Source organism: Cuculus canorus, chromosome 1 (genome assembly GCF_017976375.1).
Source record: "Cuculus canorus isolate bCucCan1 chromosome 1, bCucCan1.pri, whole genome shotgun sequence".
NCBI lineage: Eukaryota > Metazoa > Chordata > Aves > Cuculiformes > Cuculidae > Cuculus > Cuculus canorus.
In genome coordinates, this window is record NC_071401.1 from 170,997,262 (window position 1) to 171,012,510 (window position 15,249).

Genomic DNA, 15,249 nt, shown 5'->3' on the forward strand with positions numbered 1-15,249 from the left:
CTTGCGGGATGCCTGTTCCTTGCACAGCAGGTTGCCCTTAGAAGAACATCTGCCACTAAAACATGTCCCTGAGCACCTCCTCATCTACTGGTCTTTTAAACAGCTCCAGGGATGGTGACTCAACCCCCTCCCTGGGCAGCCTCTGCCAGTGCCCTATGACCCTTTTTGTGAAAAATTTTTTCCTGATATACAGTCTGAACCTCCCCTGGCACAGCTTGAGGCCATTCCCCCTTGTCCTGTCACTTGGGAGAAGAGGCCAGCTCCCTCCTCTCTACAATCTCCTTTCAGATAATTTTAGAGAGCGATAAGGTCTCCCCTCAGCCTCCTCTTCTCAAGGATAAACAACCCCAGTTCCTTCAACCACCCCTCGTAAGATATACAAGCTTAAAGAATTGCTATTGATCAATACACAAGCTTAAACATTTGCTATTTATCAGATTCTGGGATCCGCTCGCCTTCTCCTCCTCCTGCCTCCGACAGCTTCCACAGGCTGACCCCGCCGGGGGGCGGAACCACTGCGCGAGGGACGCTGGAGCTGCCGGTGCCACCTCCCCCGCCCGCCCCTTCGGCGAGAGCTTCCGGTTCGCGCCCGACCAATGGACTCCCGCGGTCGCACCACGTGACAGGCTGGGCATCTCGCGCCGGAGGCGGTTCCCGCGGCACCCCCCGGCGTCCCGTCAGGCAGCGCGCGCGGCGCAGCTTCTCCGCTCTATGGTAACCATAGAGATCCACGGCGGTGGCGGAGCAATACTGGGACGGCGGCCGCGGCGCCGTGGGGAACATGGCGACGTTGGTGCTGGATAACGGCGCCTACAACGCCAAAATCGGCTACAGCCACGCGAACGTCAGGTAACAGCCCGGCGGCGGGACGGTACGGGCGTCTCCTTATTGCCCTGCCGGCGCTCGCCCTCCCGCCGTTCTCCCGGCCGTTCCTCCCCCGATCCCCTTCTGCCTCAGCGGCGACGGGAACCGCCGCCACAGCGCCTGCGTGTGACAGCCCCGCCCCTGCGCGTGACGGCACCCCGCCCCTGCGTGTGACGCAGAGGCCCGTCCTAGCCCCGCCCACTGGTCGTGGCCCCGCCCCGGCGGTGCAGCCCCCTGCCCGGCGCACGCTGGAAGGGTTTGGCTTGGTTTGCCGCAGGTGTCTCCTCTGCATCCGAGGCGTCGTGAATCAGAGATTTCCCTCGCGATTGATTCCAATAAATGGATTAAAACTAAAACGCAGCTGCAAAAACGTTGTTGAAAGTGCACTGCTTATGACAGTAGCGTAAAGGCAACAAATGTGTCTCATAATGGTGATGCATAGGAAGCTTCCCAATCTTTTCCAGTGTTATTCCCAACTGCCAGTTCAGATCAAAGACTGCACGCTTGAAAACCTTTACGGCAAATCAACTGGATGAAATTAAAGATCCCTCTGGCCTTTTTTACATTCTCCCTTTTCAGAAAGTAAGTAAGACATCCTAAGTTTAACATTATAGCCAAATGTAAATTTGTGTTTTAAGGAACAGTTAGCCTACAGTATGCCACAGCTGTTACATTTAGTGTCTTACAAGAATCAAATTAAGTAGTGTCACGTTTAACAGTCACAGAACCAGAGAATCATTTTACTTGGAAAAGACCCTTAAGATGATCAAGTTCAACTGTAAATCTAATAGCGCCGAGTCCAACCGCTGAACCATGTCCCTAAGCACTGTCCCAGGTGCACTTCCCTGGGCAGCCCACAGCAGTCCTTTCAGTGAAGACTTTTTTTCCTAATCTCCGATCTAAACCTCCTGTGGCACAACTTATTCCTACGACTTAAGGCCTCATCTTGTACTATGATTTACTACTTGGTGGATAGGAATTGGCTGGATGGTCACACTCAGGTAGTTGTGGTCAGTGGCTCAATGTCCAAGAAGACACCAGCGGCGAGTGGCGTTACTCAGGGGTCGGTATTGGGACCAATGTCGTTTAACGTCTTTGTCGCAGGCATGAACAGTGGGATTGAGTGCACCCTCAGGAAGTTTGCTGATGATGCCAAGCTCTGTAGTGTGATTGACATGCTGGAGGGAAGGAATGCCATCCAGAGGGACTTTGACAGACTTGAGAGATGGGCTTGTGCTAACCCTATGAAGTTCAACAAAGCCAAGTGCAAGGTCCTGCAGCCAATTCAGGGCAATCCCAAGCACAAATGCAAACTGGGCGGAGAATGGATTGAGAGTAGCCCTGAAAGGAAGGACTTGGAGGGGATGAGAAGCCCAACATGCGCCAGCAGTGTGCGCTTGCAGCCCAGAAAGCCAACCATATCCTGGGCTGCATCAGAAGTGTGGCCAGCAGGTCAACGGAGGTGATTGTGGCCCTCTACTCTGCTCTTGTGAGACCTCACCTGGAGTGCTGCATTCAGTTCTGAAGCCCTCAGCACAGGAAGGACATGGATCTGTTCAAGCAAGTCCAGAGGAGGACTCCAGAAGATGATCTGAGGGCTGGAATACCTCCCATACAAGGACAGGCAGAGAGAGTTGGGCTTGTTTAGCCTAGAGAAGAGAAAGCTCTGTGGAGACATTATAGCAGACTTGCAGTAGCTAAAGAGGGTCTACAGGAAAGCAAGGGAGGGTCTCTTTATCAGGGAGTGCAGTCATAGGATGAGGGGTAACAGTTTTAAGCTGAACGAGAGGAGATTTAGATTAGATATTAAGAAGTTTTTTCCTGTGAGGTTAGTGAGGCACTGGCACAGGTTTACCAGAGAAGCTATGGATGCCACATTCCTGAAGGTGTTCAAGGCCAGGTGGATGGGGCCTTGAGCTGCCTCATCTAGTGGGAGGTATCCCTGCCCACGGCAAGGGCATTGGAACTGGATGATCTTTAAGATTCCTTCCAACTCAAACTATTCTATGATTCTATGAAAAGAGACTAACATCAACCTCACTAAAACCTCCTTTCAGGTAGCTGTAGAGAGCAGTAAGGTCTCCCCTCAGCCTCCTCTTTTCCAAACTAAGCAATCTCAGTTCCTTCAGTCTGTCCTCGTAGGACTTGTTCTCTAGACCCTTCACGAGCTCTGTTGCTTTTCTTTGTGTGTGTTCCAACAGCTCAAGGTCTTTCTGTAGTGAGGGGCCCAAAAGTGCACACAGTACTTGAGGAGTGGTCTCACCAGTGTTGAGTACAAAAGGACAGTCACTTCCCTAGTCGTGCTGGCCACACCGCTTCTAATACAAGCCAGGATGCTATTGGCTACCTTGGCTACCTGAGCACACTGCTGACTCATGTTCAGCACCTTTCAGCCAGCACTGCTAGATCCTTTTCTGCCAGGCAGTTTTCCAGCCACTCTTCCACACACCTGTAGTGTTGAATGGAGTTGTTGTGACACAAGTGCAGGACCCAACACTTAGCCTTGTTGATCCTCATACAATTGGCCTTGACACATCGATTCAGCCTGTCCAGATCCCTCTGAAGATGCTTTCTGTGCTCAAGCAGATCAACGCTCCCTATCGTCTTGGTGTTGTCTGCATGCTTACTGAGGCTGTGATTGGTCCTTCCATCCACATTGTTGATAAAAATATTCAACAGAACTGGCCCTGATGCTGAACCCTGGGAAACACCGCTTATGACTGGCCACCAAGTGGTTTTAGATGTCCACCACATCTCTTTGGGCTCGGCCATCCAGCCAATTTTTTACCCCGCCAAGAATATGCTCGTCCAAGCCATGAGCAGCCAGTTTCTCCAGGAGAATGCTGTGAGAAATGGTGTCAAAGGCTTTATTGAAGTCTAGGTAAACAGCCTATCCCTCATCCACTAAGTGGGTCACCTTGTGACTGAAGGAAATCAGGTTAGTTAAGCAGGACCTGCCTTGCCTATACCTATACTGACTGACCTGATCACCAGGTTATCCTGTACATGCTGCCCACCATAACCTTCTCCAGCACTGAGGTCAGACTGACAGACTTCTGTCATGGAGAATAATGTCTATAGGATATAGAATTTGCATAGTTTTTTTGTAGTGTAGTTCTTAACATATTGATGGGAAATATTTGTAATACTCTTTATGCTATGTAACATTTACTCCTTAGCATGGAAATGTCAATTTAATAAATATGATTTTAATTTCTGCATTGTGTGACATGTTTTTCTAAACCGGGTTATTTGTTTTTCCTACAGGGTTACTTGGTGAACTGGGATGTCCAGAGGCAGGTTTGGGATTATCTTTTTGGAAAAGAAATGTATAAAGTAAGAGCCTTTTTTTTTATGTACAGATTTTGTGTAAGTTAAGTACTGACTGATGGAGTTCACATAACTCCTTCCAATATTAAATAGAACTGAGGAGCTTACTGTTTTCTTTGACAGTGTCTTTGATTAGAAATCACATGAATTTATTTTTTTGCAAATAGAAGACATTTTTTTCTTTGAGCTCTGCTGTAGGGATTTAGGAAACATTAGAATTTTCACTTGTGTGTATTCGTGCTGAGTTCAGTTCACATATGTTAAGAAATTCACATCAATATAATTAAGAGTTCAAGTTAGTAACAAATAATAACAATTCTAGACAGAGACAGTGTGGTTTAGAGATCAAGAAACTGTTGGTGTACAAGAGAGTGACAAGCTAGGTCAGCACGCCAAGAGACAAAAACATGAAGGAACCAACCCCGCCTAACCATTTTCTGCCTCTGAGTAAGTGGAATGTATAGAAGAGATATATCTGACCCTTCGTTTTTCTTATTGGTCACACAAACTGGATGTAGCACAAGAAATGTAGTAAGGCTTCCCTTTTAATATATCTTTTTAAAAAATGTATTGGTGTATGTGCAGAACGTTTTTGGTTTTTCATAACAGCTGGGAGGCAGAATGGTCCCAAGAATGAAAGTATTGACTCAAAGTATCTTAGTCTCCATACATAAAAATAGACAGTACTGGCTTTTGATACTTCACTTTGATTTTAGTTTTGGAATTAGATACAATTTAGTCCTGTTTTCAAGGAGAATTTGGTTTTAATTCTTTTTTATGAGTGAAGACTACAGAGAGAAACAGCTGGTGATATGTTTAGGGCCGTATCCAGCTTTAGTTGAAGTAACTCCCTGAAGTCATTTCTAAAGGAGCTGGATATATCAGTAAATGCAGAAAATTCAGAATCTTTTGCTGGCCTTATTAGAGGTCACTGGGAGCTTGATTATTGATTCTACTTTGCACAGGACTTCATCTTTGCTTATTAGATGAGTGATTCTGTCATGCAAGTGCTGAGCTGCTGGAGAGGCTTCTCTTTCAGTAGTTGACAAGAATAGTAGAAATTATCTTATGTTAGCATTGTGGCGTTCCCTTATGGATATCTTTCTAAAATATTGGATGACAATGTGTAAGGATGCTAACAAGAGTAGAATATGTATGAAGGTGTTCTCTTCTCTTATGCTTTTACCCATTACTTTCATAAAGCTATATCACTGCTCATGAAGTCTGTAAAAAACCAAAAACTTCCTAAGCCTGGCTTTTACAAAGAGATATGGTAAGTGGTAATGATATCTTCAGATTTAGACAATCTTCAGCTGCTGGTTCAAAATATGGTTCTGGAGTATTTATTTCTAATTTTTGTGTAATGACAGTGAATGTATTTTTCATAGGTGGATTTTGTAGATACCAATATTATTATTACCGAACCTTACTTTAACTTCAGTTCAATACAAGAATCTATGAATGAAATCCTATTTGAAGAATATCAGTTTCAAGCAGTTCTTAGAGTAAATGGTGAGTCTGTCTCCTTCTGGTTTGCGTTTATATATTTTGAAGTTTATCCTTCAGAATAGATAAATACATGCATTCATCCACACATATATGTATATTTGTAAAGATAGTGAAGAAATTACTTCATTTCCTCATGCCTTTTAAATAAGAAGGTCCTATGTGTACTTGAACATGATTACACAAACTTTTTTTTAATTAGAAATTCCTTCTGTACTCTTATACTAGTTTGGAAGAATGTCATCATGTATTATTAAATAAAATCTGAGGAGGCTCAGGATGACAGAATTCATAGATAGGTTTTGAAATAAGACAGCATTTGAGAAAGTCAGTCTACCAAAGATTTGCATAGCTTTCCTTTGCACTTTGATAGCTTTCCTTTTTTTGGAGGGGGAGTAGGAGGTGTTTTTTGTTTGGTTTTTTCTGTATTATCAAATAAAATGCGTTAGAATCATTAATTGTATTGTATCTTACAGAGAATGTGTAGATAGCATCAGAACTCTTCTGAAAGAAAGTTGGATGTAGGATACTCATTTAGATGGGTTTGATAAGTTGTGGTATGACCAGTCTGCTTGGACTTTAGGAGAGGAAACAGAGTATGGACTGGAATTCTAGGGAACTAATAAATGGGGGCAGAATGTACTACTGACTTTCATCCACTGTCAAAATTAATTCATGCGTTGGCTGTAGTATTATATATTGGGGTCTTGGAAATCTGTCAAAGGCATTTAAAATACGAAGCGAGTACACTTTCTTATCAGTTAAAATTCTCAAAGTGTATGTACATATAAAAATGTCACGTTTTCTGTATTTCAGCTGGAGCTCTTAGTGCACACAGGTATTTCCGGGATAATCCATCTGAACTGTGTTGTATCATTGTGGATAGTGGATACTCTTTTACACACATTGTACCTTATTGTAGAAGTAAAAAGAAGAAAGAGGCAATCATCAGGTAATGTACACTATGTATTTTTTAGAACTGTTCGCTATGTCTGAAGTCAATAGTGACAGAATTCCTTGTGTTACTCCTTTTCTGTAGGATTAATGTTGGAGGAAAACTCTTAACCAACCATCTGAAGGAGATTATCTCTTACAGGTAAAGCATGCTCATGATCCTCTTGAGACCTGCTATAAAAAGAACCAGAAGTTTGTGGTGATATTCTTACTGGTCCTGTGAATTTTTGACTAAGTGCTATTTAACAGAGAAGGGGGCTTTTGTCTGTTATGATCTTGAGCTTCAGGTCAAGATGAATTAAGATAAGCTTAAGCTCTTGGAAGAATTAGGCTGTTTAAAGTGCCAAGGCTTTTGAAGTAGTTGAGGTTACCTGTGTATTCACAATTATACAAGTCTTTACATATGTTCTGAGATGTCTCTGTAGATCATCAGTCAGTTTACTAACTGATTCTATCAGTACCATAAATAAAATTCAATAGGATTGACTAATTGATTGCAAGATCGTGGCTATACTTGTTAAGAACACATTAAGCAAAGGCAGGTAAATATTTGTGTTATTGAACTGTGATATTAAAGTCCGGAAGGCCAGGAATGTTTTTATAAATTGAAGACAAGTTTTGGATATCAAGGCAGTAGCTTTCTGCAATCTGGGAACTATGGTTGTTCATGTCCAGTGGAAAACTTGAACAGGTGTTGCTGACTTAATTATTCTGAAACTTCTGTGGTTTTGCTTTTTGTTTTTCCCAGGCAGCTCCACGTAATGGATGAAACACATGTAATTAATCAAGTGAAAGAAGATGTGTGTTATGTTTCTCAAGACTTTTACAAGGACATGGACATTGCCAAGTACGTATACAATGGTGCTAAAGGGAAAAGTTGGTACTTGTGAAACAAGCAAATAAAACTACTCTGAATCAGGAAAATTTCAGATTAAGTCAAAGGAAGTAATCTTGTCAGTATAAACTAGTTGGGATTTAGAATGTGTTCTTTATTCTTTTGCATTCTCTTTTAGATTGAAAGGAGAGGAAAACACTGTAATGGTAGATTATGTTTTGCCAGACTTCAGCACAATCAAAAAAGGATTTTGTAAGGTAATGGTAATACGTTTTTTTAAGTAGTTTTTGAACTGTTCCCCTGCACAAGTCCAGTAGAGAGGTTAAAAAGACATTCTTTTTTCTTATGCTGTCTTGTGTCTTCTGGCTGTGCTCTGCATTTATAGGTCCCATTTTCCTGAGGAAGCTGAGGTGAAAATTAGATACTTTTTTTCCAGTATTGCATTTTATATTCTTTTATTTAATGCTCATAGCTTTCTGTGCTTGTGCTCCGTCATGCAAGCTATTGATATCATTATTGTTGCAGGTGTTTTCAAGTTAAGTTTTTTTTAAGTTTTTTTTTTAATTTAAGTTTTTTAAGTTTTTTTTAATTTAAGCTTTTTTTTTTTTTAAGGTGTTTTCAAGTCAAGTTAAATTGGAAAATGTTTTCTGTGCTTTGTTCCTTTTTTCTAAGTCTCTCTGAATTTCATGTAAAAACCCTAATAGTTAGAAAGCCCAAAGTTATGTTATAGAAGAGCCTGAAAAATCTTCATACCAGTGCAGACAATTAACAACTTCATCTCATTTACTCAGTTGGCTATAGTTTCAAAAGCAGTCCTGAAATTTTAAGTCCACTCTTGTGCATATGTATTTTATTTTGCTTCAGGCAAAACTGCAGTTGATAAGAACAAAGTCATTTGAGATTTAATGCCAGCGTATGTATTATTCTGATAACATTTGCTGATAATACAGCTTAACAGAGCATATACTGCCTACCTCTGCAGTAGGAGAAAGATAAGCTACATGAGAAAGATAAGCTGAATACTCTAAAATGTCATTTCTTTTCCGAAGCAGTGGCTACTATTCATGTCTTTCATTTAGCCAAGGGAAGAGATGGTGCTCAGTGGAAAATACAAGACCGGTGAACAAATACTTCGTCTAACAAATGAAAGATTTGCAGTTCCAGAAATACTGTTCCATCCTTCGGATATTGGTATTCAAGAGATGGGAATTCCAGAAGCCATTGTTTATTCTATTCAGAATTTACCTGAAGGTATAACCTAAAAATATTTTGAAAGGTGGGCGGTGGGAGCTGAGGTGGGCAGGGGTGGTGTTATTTTTGTTTCTTTTGTTATTTTTTTGTGAGGGTTTGGTAGGTTTGTTGTTTTGGGTTTTTTTTATAAGCAACTGAGGCGTCTTACGGAGCTCGTACCCTCCGTATGCCAGTTATTAAGTTGTTATGAACTGTTCTATCTTATGATGTGCATCATATGTGCTAGAACTGATTGGCTACAAGATTCCCTGTCAGGTAAACCCAGTTTTGCAATTTCTTGATTAGTTTCTACTCTTGTTTCAGTTAATTGCTGTCGATTTAATACTTCTTAACAGCTATTTCCAAGATGACTTATCTGACTAATGATGGAATATACTTGATATTTGGTTTACTTGTGTTTTAATATATCTTTCTTCATTGCAAGAAGAGAAAAAGCAACCTGGCAAGACAAATGTATCTGAACAAACTCAGTAATTTCTGTGTCGAAGCGTCAAACCTTTCTGACTGCCATGTTGGTCAGAAGTAGTACCAAAGCTTTCATTTTGTAGATGGTGTACGTGTAATTCATGTTATTACTACAAAGAAGACTTCGTAGGTTTTGTGATACCACATAAGTATGGCAGCATTGAGCCTTTTATTCTGTAGTCTTAAAAAACCCGTATCATTTGAGGTCCCTTTGGAAGGGGGAATAGTGTTGGCAGACATGAAATCTAATAGGCAGTGTAAGACAACATCATTTGTCAAAACCACATTCTAAAAAATGACAAAGAGCAGAGTATGTTGAATCACTTTCTTGTATTTCCCAATAAAACTAAATAACTGATGTGCTCATTAGATGATCATAACATTGTTCTGTGTGCATTTCTTCTGTTCCAATTCATAATAAAACTGGGAAAAAGCTTCAAGCACCTATTTAGCCTCTAACAACAGATTTACATCTTTGTTTTACAGAAATGCAGCCTCATTTCTTCAAGAACATAGTTCTGACTGGGGGAAACACCCTTTTTCCAGGCTTCAGAGATCGGGTTTATGCTGAAGTTCGATGTCTTACTCCAACTGATTACGATGTTTCTGTTGTTCTTCCTGAAAAGTAAGTTTTAATCTGTACAGAACAAGCTTGGCTGATTAAAAAGATAGACTGAGTAAGGGTGTTAATTTAAATAGTAATTGAATGAAAACTGTGCAAGAAGGATGTTTTAAATCAGTGCATTATATGTTAGAGACCAATTGCTGGCCCTGTGCTCTGGCTCATTAAGTTGAGCATGTGAGTGTGTGTTTTCAGGCCCAGACTTTTTTTGTATTGCTGTTCAGTGGATACATAAGTATGCAAGAGTATAGAATTTAGGTTTTTACTTTGAAGAATTTTCAGCATCTGAATGCTGTTGTGCCATTACTGATGTAGCCACTTCAGGGATGTGGAAGGGAGTAGCATCTGTGCACAGAGAAGATACAGTGGAGACAAAACAAGTATCTCTCAAAAGTATAAAAAAATCTTTACTTTTTAAAGAGTGTTATTGAAGAGTATTTTTAACTATTATAAAATAATCATTATCTGTGCAGAGTAAATACAAAGACATCTCCACTTCCTCCCTCTTCACACCTGTGTCCAAAGAGACACTTGCTTTTTATGAGAAGCAAAGTTAATGAGCCCTTCTAAAATCTCAGATTTGTCTCCTAACTTGCCTGGAGCTGAAGTGTTTGTTTTAGCAATGAAAAATACATTTTTAAGAAGATGTGTCTTGGGAAGTCTCACTGCATGATTCTATTTGAAATGAATTTACAGAGCAGTATCAATAACTTTGTTCATTTTTCAGCCCTATTACTTATTCTTGGGAAGGTGGGAAGCTCATTTCTGAAAACGATGATTTCGAAGACATGGTAGTAACTAGAGAAGATTATGAAGAACACGGACACAATATCTGCGAAGAGAAATTTGATATATAGGCAGCGTGGTTGGGTACATTGTTTTACTCAGAATGGAACCCTTTGAGCTACAACCTGTTTTTTGTTGGTTTATGACTGTGTTTTAGCTTTCCTGTACTTAAGTGGGTTGGGAAAAAAAACATTTCAGAGCTTAAAAATAAAGTTTTACAATCTTAATACTATGAAATATGTTCATTATCATTTAATAGTGTTCTCCTATTTTACTGATAGCTTCATTTTATTCTTATTGCAAATAAGTGATGCTACTTCACATATATATGCTGCCTACCCCTGCAACGCATGAAAAAGATTAGCTGAGTAGTTAAGGATGTCATTTCTTAAGCAGTGAGTACTAACATATCAAAAAACATTTCAGAAACATAAGAATACTGATATTCTGGTTCAGATGGGATTACAAGTCTCTACAAACCAGGTGAAACATACGAAGTACAAAAAATCCAAAAGTTTGCCTGTAACTCTTTTAATTTAACAAGAGTGAAGAAAATCATCTCCCAGCACCTTCGGCATAGCTCCCTTCTGAGCTGACACACAGCTGCACACAATGCTGCCAACAGTGAAAGCAATTCCGTGCATCATTTCCCGAAAGGCTGTTGAGGATCTCTGTTGGTTTTGCTTTCACATCTTTTACCGCTAAATAAAGGGGATCCTTTGAGCACCCATTTGATCTTTGGCAAGAAGCAGAAATCTTGGGGAGCAGGTCTGGCAAGTAGGGTGGGCACTCAAACACAGCGAGGCTGTTAGGAGCTCAATACTGCTTCTCAGACAAAATGTTGTGGGCTGGTTCACACTGACATGTTTCGACCGAGGGGAAGAAAACCTCTCTCTTTGAAGATGCATCCACGTGTCCCGAGTGAAGCAATCAAGATGCGCCTTGTCTCACTGTGACCAGTTAGAACACATTCTCTAACCTTCTCTTTATCGCTACCCTCCTGGTTCCTGTGCTACAGGGTTACTCTGGGGCTTTTTTGTGTCAGATCTCCTAGAGATTAGGAAGATATGTTTGACTGTGAGGGTGGTGAGGGACTGGGGCAGGTTGCCCAGTGAAGCTGTGGATGCCCCATCCTTGGAGGTGTTCAAGGCCAGACTGCACAAGGCTTTGAGCAGCCTGATCAGGTGGAAGGTGTCCCCGCCCCATCCCCACACCACCATGCAGCAGCTCGCTGGGCTGCTCAGGAGGCTGTGGGTGTGCCTGTAATGCTTCAGCGCTTCTGTGGCTGCTGCTGATGAGTCCAATGAGCCTCACAAGCCTGACAAGCCTGATGAGAACCAGCAGAAGAACCAGGGTGGGCTACGCAGCATGGACACCAGCGGAGACAAGGCCAGGCCACAGTGACATCGATGGTGGAGGAGGCTCCACATCAAGTGGAAGCACGCAGTGAATCTCTAAGAGAAGGGTGGTGCCCATAGCAAAGGCTCCAAACCCCCGGCTGCAAGAGGAGGGAGGTCTGCCCAAGCTGGGATGCGAGCTGGGGATGCTGCGCTTTGCCCTGCCCTGCTCCGCTCTGCCAGTGCTATCCATGTAGTGAATGGCAGATGGCTCCTTTCCTCTTGCCAGACTGCGTGGCTTGCTTGAGGGGGACATGCATTCACAGAAAGACACGGCACAGCTTTCCTGTTGCTGTTAGAAACCCCATCTTCCAGGGCACTAGTTCATCTTGCTGGCCCTCCAAGCAGAAACAGGATTTATCAGATTAGAGTGTAGCCAGCAGGGGTGAGTTACTCCAAGGAGAACAATAGGCACCTGGCACAGGAACACACCTGCAGGGAGTCCTTCATTCTCCATGACTCTAGGAGTGCAGCGAGTTGTGTGTGCATGTTGCCTTTTCTCAGCTGGCTATCATTACGGGTAGGATGGCTCATGCATGGCTGTTGCTCTTCCAGGAGAGAGTGTATACAAGCGTGTGGGTATTTCTTCTGAATGCATTTCCTTCCTTTCTGTAGGTAGTGTTGCTGACGGACCCGAGGAAGACATGGGCTGTGAAAGTACAGTGGAATGTGCTGCAGAAGGCACCAAAGGCCCGGCAGAAGTCAACATCTTGTGCTCTGGGGTGGCTGCTGCCTGTCCCGTGAGCACATCTGCGCTGATGGCAGCAGGTAGGATCCTTCACCGTGAAGACAAATCCCTGTGGCCTGCAGGAGAAGAATAATTCCCTGTTTCAATGCAGGGAATAGGCATTGAGGCATAGGGAAAGGCAGAGTGAAAGAAGCGCTCACAGAGGCACCTTGCTTCTTCTTTCCTTCGTAGATGCCTTCCCAACAGCAAGAGGGCAGCGAGAAGGTGTCCAGTCCGCATCTGACTGTGAGGTAACTTCTCTGAAGGAGACAGTGGGGCATGGAGTTGTTGTGACTCAAGTGCAGGACCCAACACTCGGCCTTGTTGAAGCTCATTCGGTTGGCCCTGGCCCATCCGTTCAGCCTGTCCAGATCCCTCCGCAGAGCCTTTCTACCCTCAAGAAGATCAACACTCCCAATCAAAATGGTGTTTGTTGTCTGCACGCTTATGGAGGCTGGGATCGATCCCCTCATCCACACTGTTGATAAAGATATTCCACAGAACCGGCCCTGACACTGAGCCCTGGGAAACACCACTTGTGACCAACCGCCAAGTGGTTTTAAATCCGTCCACCACAAGTCTTTGGGTATGACCAGCCAGCCAGGTTTTGACCCAGCCAAGAGTATGCCTGTTGAAGCCATGAGCAGCCAGTTTCTGCAGAATGCTGTGAGAAACAGTGTCAAAGCCTTTCCTAAAGTCTTCGCAGACAACATCCATAGCCTTTCCCTCAGCCCCTAAGCGGGTCACCCTGTCACACAAGGAGATCATGTGAGTTAAGCAGGACCTGCCTTCCCTAAACCCGTCCTGAGTGGGCCTGAACACCTGCTTATCTGCTATGTGCTGCCTGATGGCACTCAAGAGGATCCGCTCCACAACCTTCCCCGGTCCCGATGTCAGACTGACTGGTTTCTGCCACAGAGAAGAATGTCTACCGGACAAAGAACTTACATCGGTTTTACTTATTGCATAGTTATTAACATATCGATGCGGAATAGTTGTAGCATTCTTTATCCTATGTAACATTTCCTCCTTATCAGAGAAATGTGAACTGGCAGATTTTTACTCTCCAGGACAGATTTTTACTCTCCAGTTTCTTTCTATTGTATCAAATCTATCAATCTCTTGCCATTTTCTCATTTTTAGTCATTTGTCTTTTGAAGTAGGATTTTATTTCCTAAAGAGTGTGATTTTTTTCTAAATCCCTACAGGGTTCTGTGGTGAACTGGGATGACCAGAGTGAGATTTGCAGCTCTCTTTTTGCAAGGGGAACGTACCGAGTAAGAGCCCTTTTTTAATTCCAGGTTTTGCCTAGGTTAAGTACTGACTGATAGCATTGACAGAAGTCCTTCAAATATTAAGGAGAACTGGGAAGCCTACTGTTCTCTTTGAAAGTGCCTTCGACTAGAAATCACAGTGAATTATTTTTGCAAACTGAAAGAAAACTTTTCTGCTGAGTGTTAGTGTAAACATTTGGAAAACCTTTAAATTTTTCAGTCTTGTGTGTATTCCTAGTGAGTTCAGTTGGGGTATGTTCAGAAATTAGAGATCAAAAAACTGCTGGTGTCCAAGAGAGGGTGTCCAAGGAGGCCAAGAGACAGACATGGAAAGGAATCATCTCTGCCTGTATGCTGAATGTACAAAATAGAGAGACCCAGGCCTTAGTTTTTCTTATTCATCACACGAGCTAGATGCAATACAAGAAGCATAGTAAGGCTTGCCTTTTAATTTCTCTTTTAAAAGGTTTTGGTACATGTGCTGAAAGGTTTAGCTTTTTTTTCCTAACACCTGGGAGGCAGAACAGTCCAGAGAATGAAAGGAATGCCTCCATGTATCTTAAGTCTCTATACATCAAAATAGACCATCCTACCTTTTGATACTTAGCTTTCATTTTAGTGTTGCAACTCGATGCAATTTAGTCCTACTTCTGAGGAGAATTTGGGTTTAATTCTTTTGTGCTTTTTTCTTTTTTAGGAAATCCAGCTATATTCGTAGACTACTTTGTAGAGATAGTCATCGTCTATATTTAAAGGAACCTAATGAAAGCCATAATAGATGGATTCAAGAAAGTTAACCAAAGATCTAGATGAAGACTTACATAGCTTTCCTGTTCTTTTGGTGTGGAGGGAAGTATGGGTGTTTGTATGTTTGTTTGGGTTTGTTCTGTATTACAAATAAAATGGAGTGTTACAGTCATGACATGTTTTGTATTTTGGAGAGAATATATTGATAGCATCTGAACTCTTCTGAAAAAGTTAGATGGGCTGCAAAGTCAGAGAAAAAATGTTCTGCTTTAGCCCAAAGCCACATAATTAGGTGAACTGCAGGACATCTTTTCTCAAAGAACTCTTTGCCATGCCTGAAGTTAAGATGGATAGAATTCCTTGTGTTCCTCCTTTGCTGAAGGATGACAGTTGGAGTAAAACTCTTACCCAGCTATCTGAAGGAGATTCTCTCTCACAGGTAAATCCTGACGATTGTCATCTTGAGACCTGCTAGGAAATGACACAGAAGT

At 42.3% G+C, this 15,249-nt stretch overlaps 1 protein-coding gene across 1 annotated transcript; it reads left to right on the forward strand.

Annotated features, from left to right (window-relative positions):
* On the forward strand, nucleotides 1-10,825 carry ACTR6 (actin related protein 6). Its single transcript, XM_054056139.1, has 11 exons — nucleotides 1-849; nucleotides 1,329-1,446; nucleotides 4,132-4,200; nucleotides 5,583-5,706; nucleotides 6,517-6,652; nucleotides 6,740-6,796; nucleotides 7,403-7,501; nucleotides 7,668-7,746; nucleotides 8,569-8,740; nucleotides 9,692-9,830; nucleotides 10,555-10,825. Exons 1-11 carry the CDS (start codon nucleotides 782-784, stop codon nucleotides 10,682-10,684), a joined length of 1,191 nt encoding a protein of 396 aa, XP_053912114.1. The 5' UTR covers nucleotides 1-781; the 3' UTR covers nucleotides 10,685-10,825.
* Nucleotides 10,826-15,249: the final 4,424 nt, after the last annotated feature.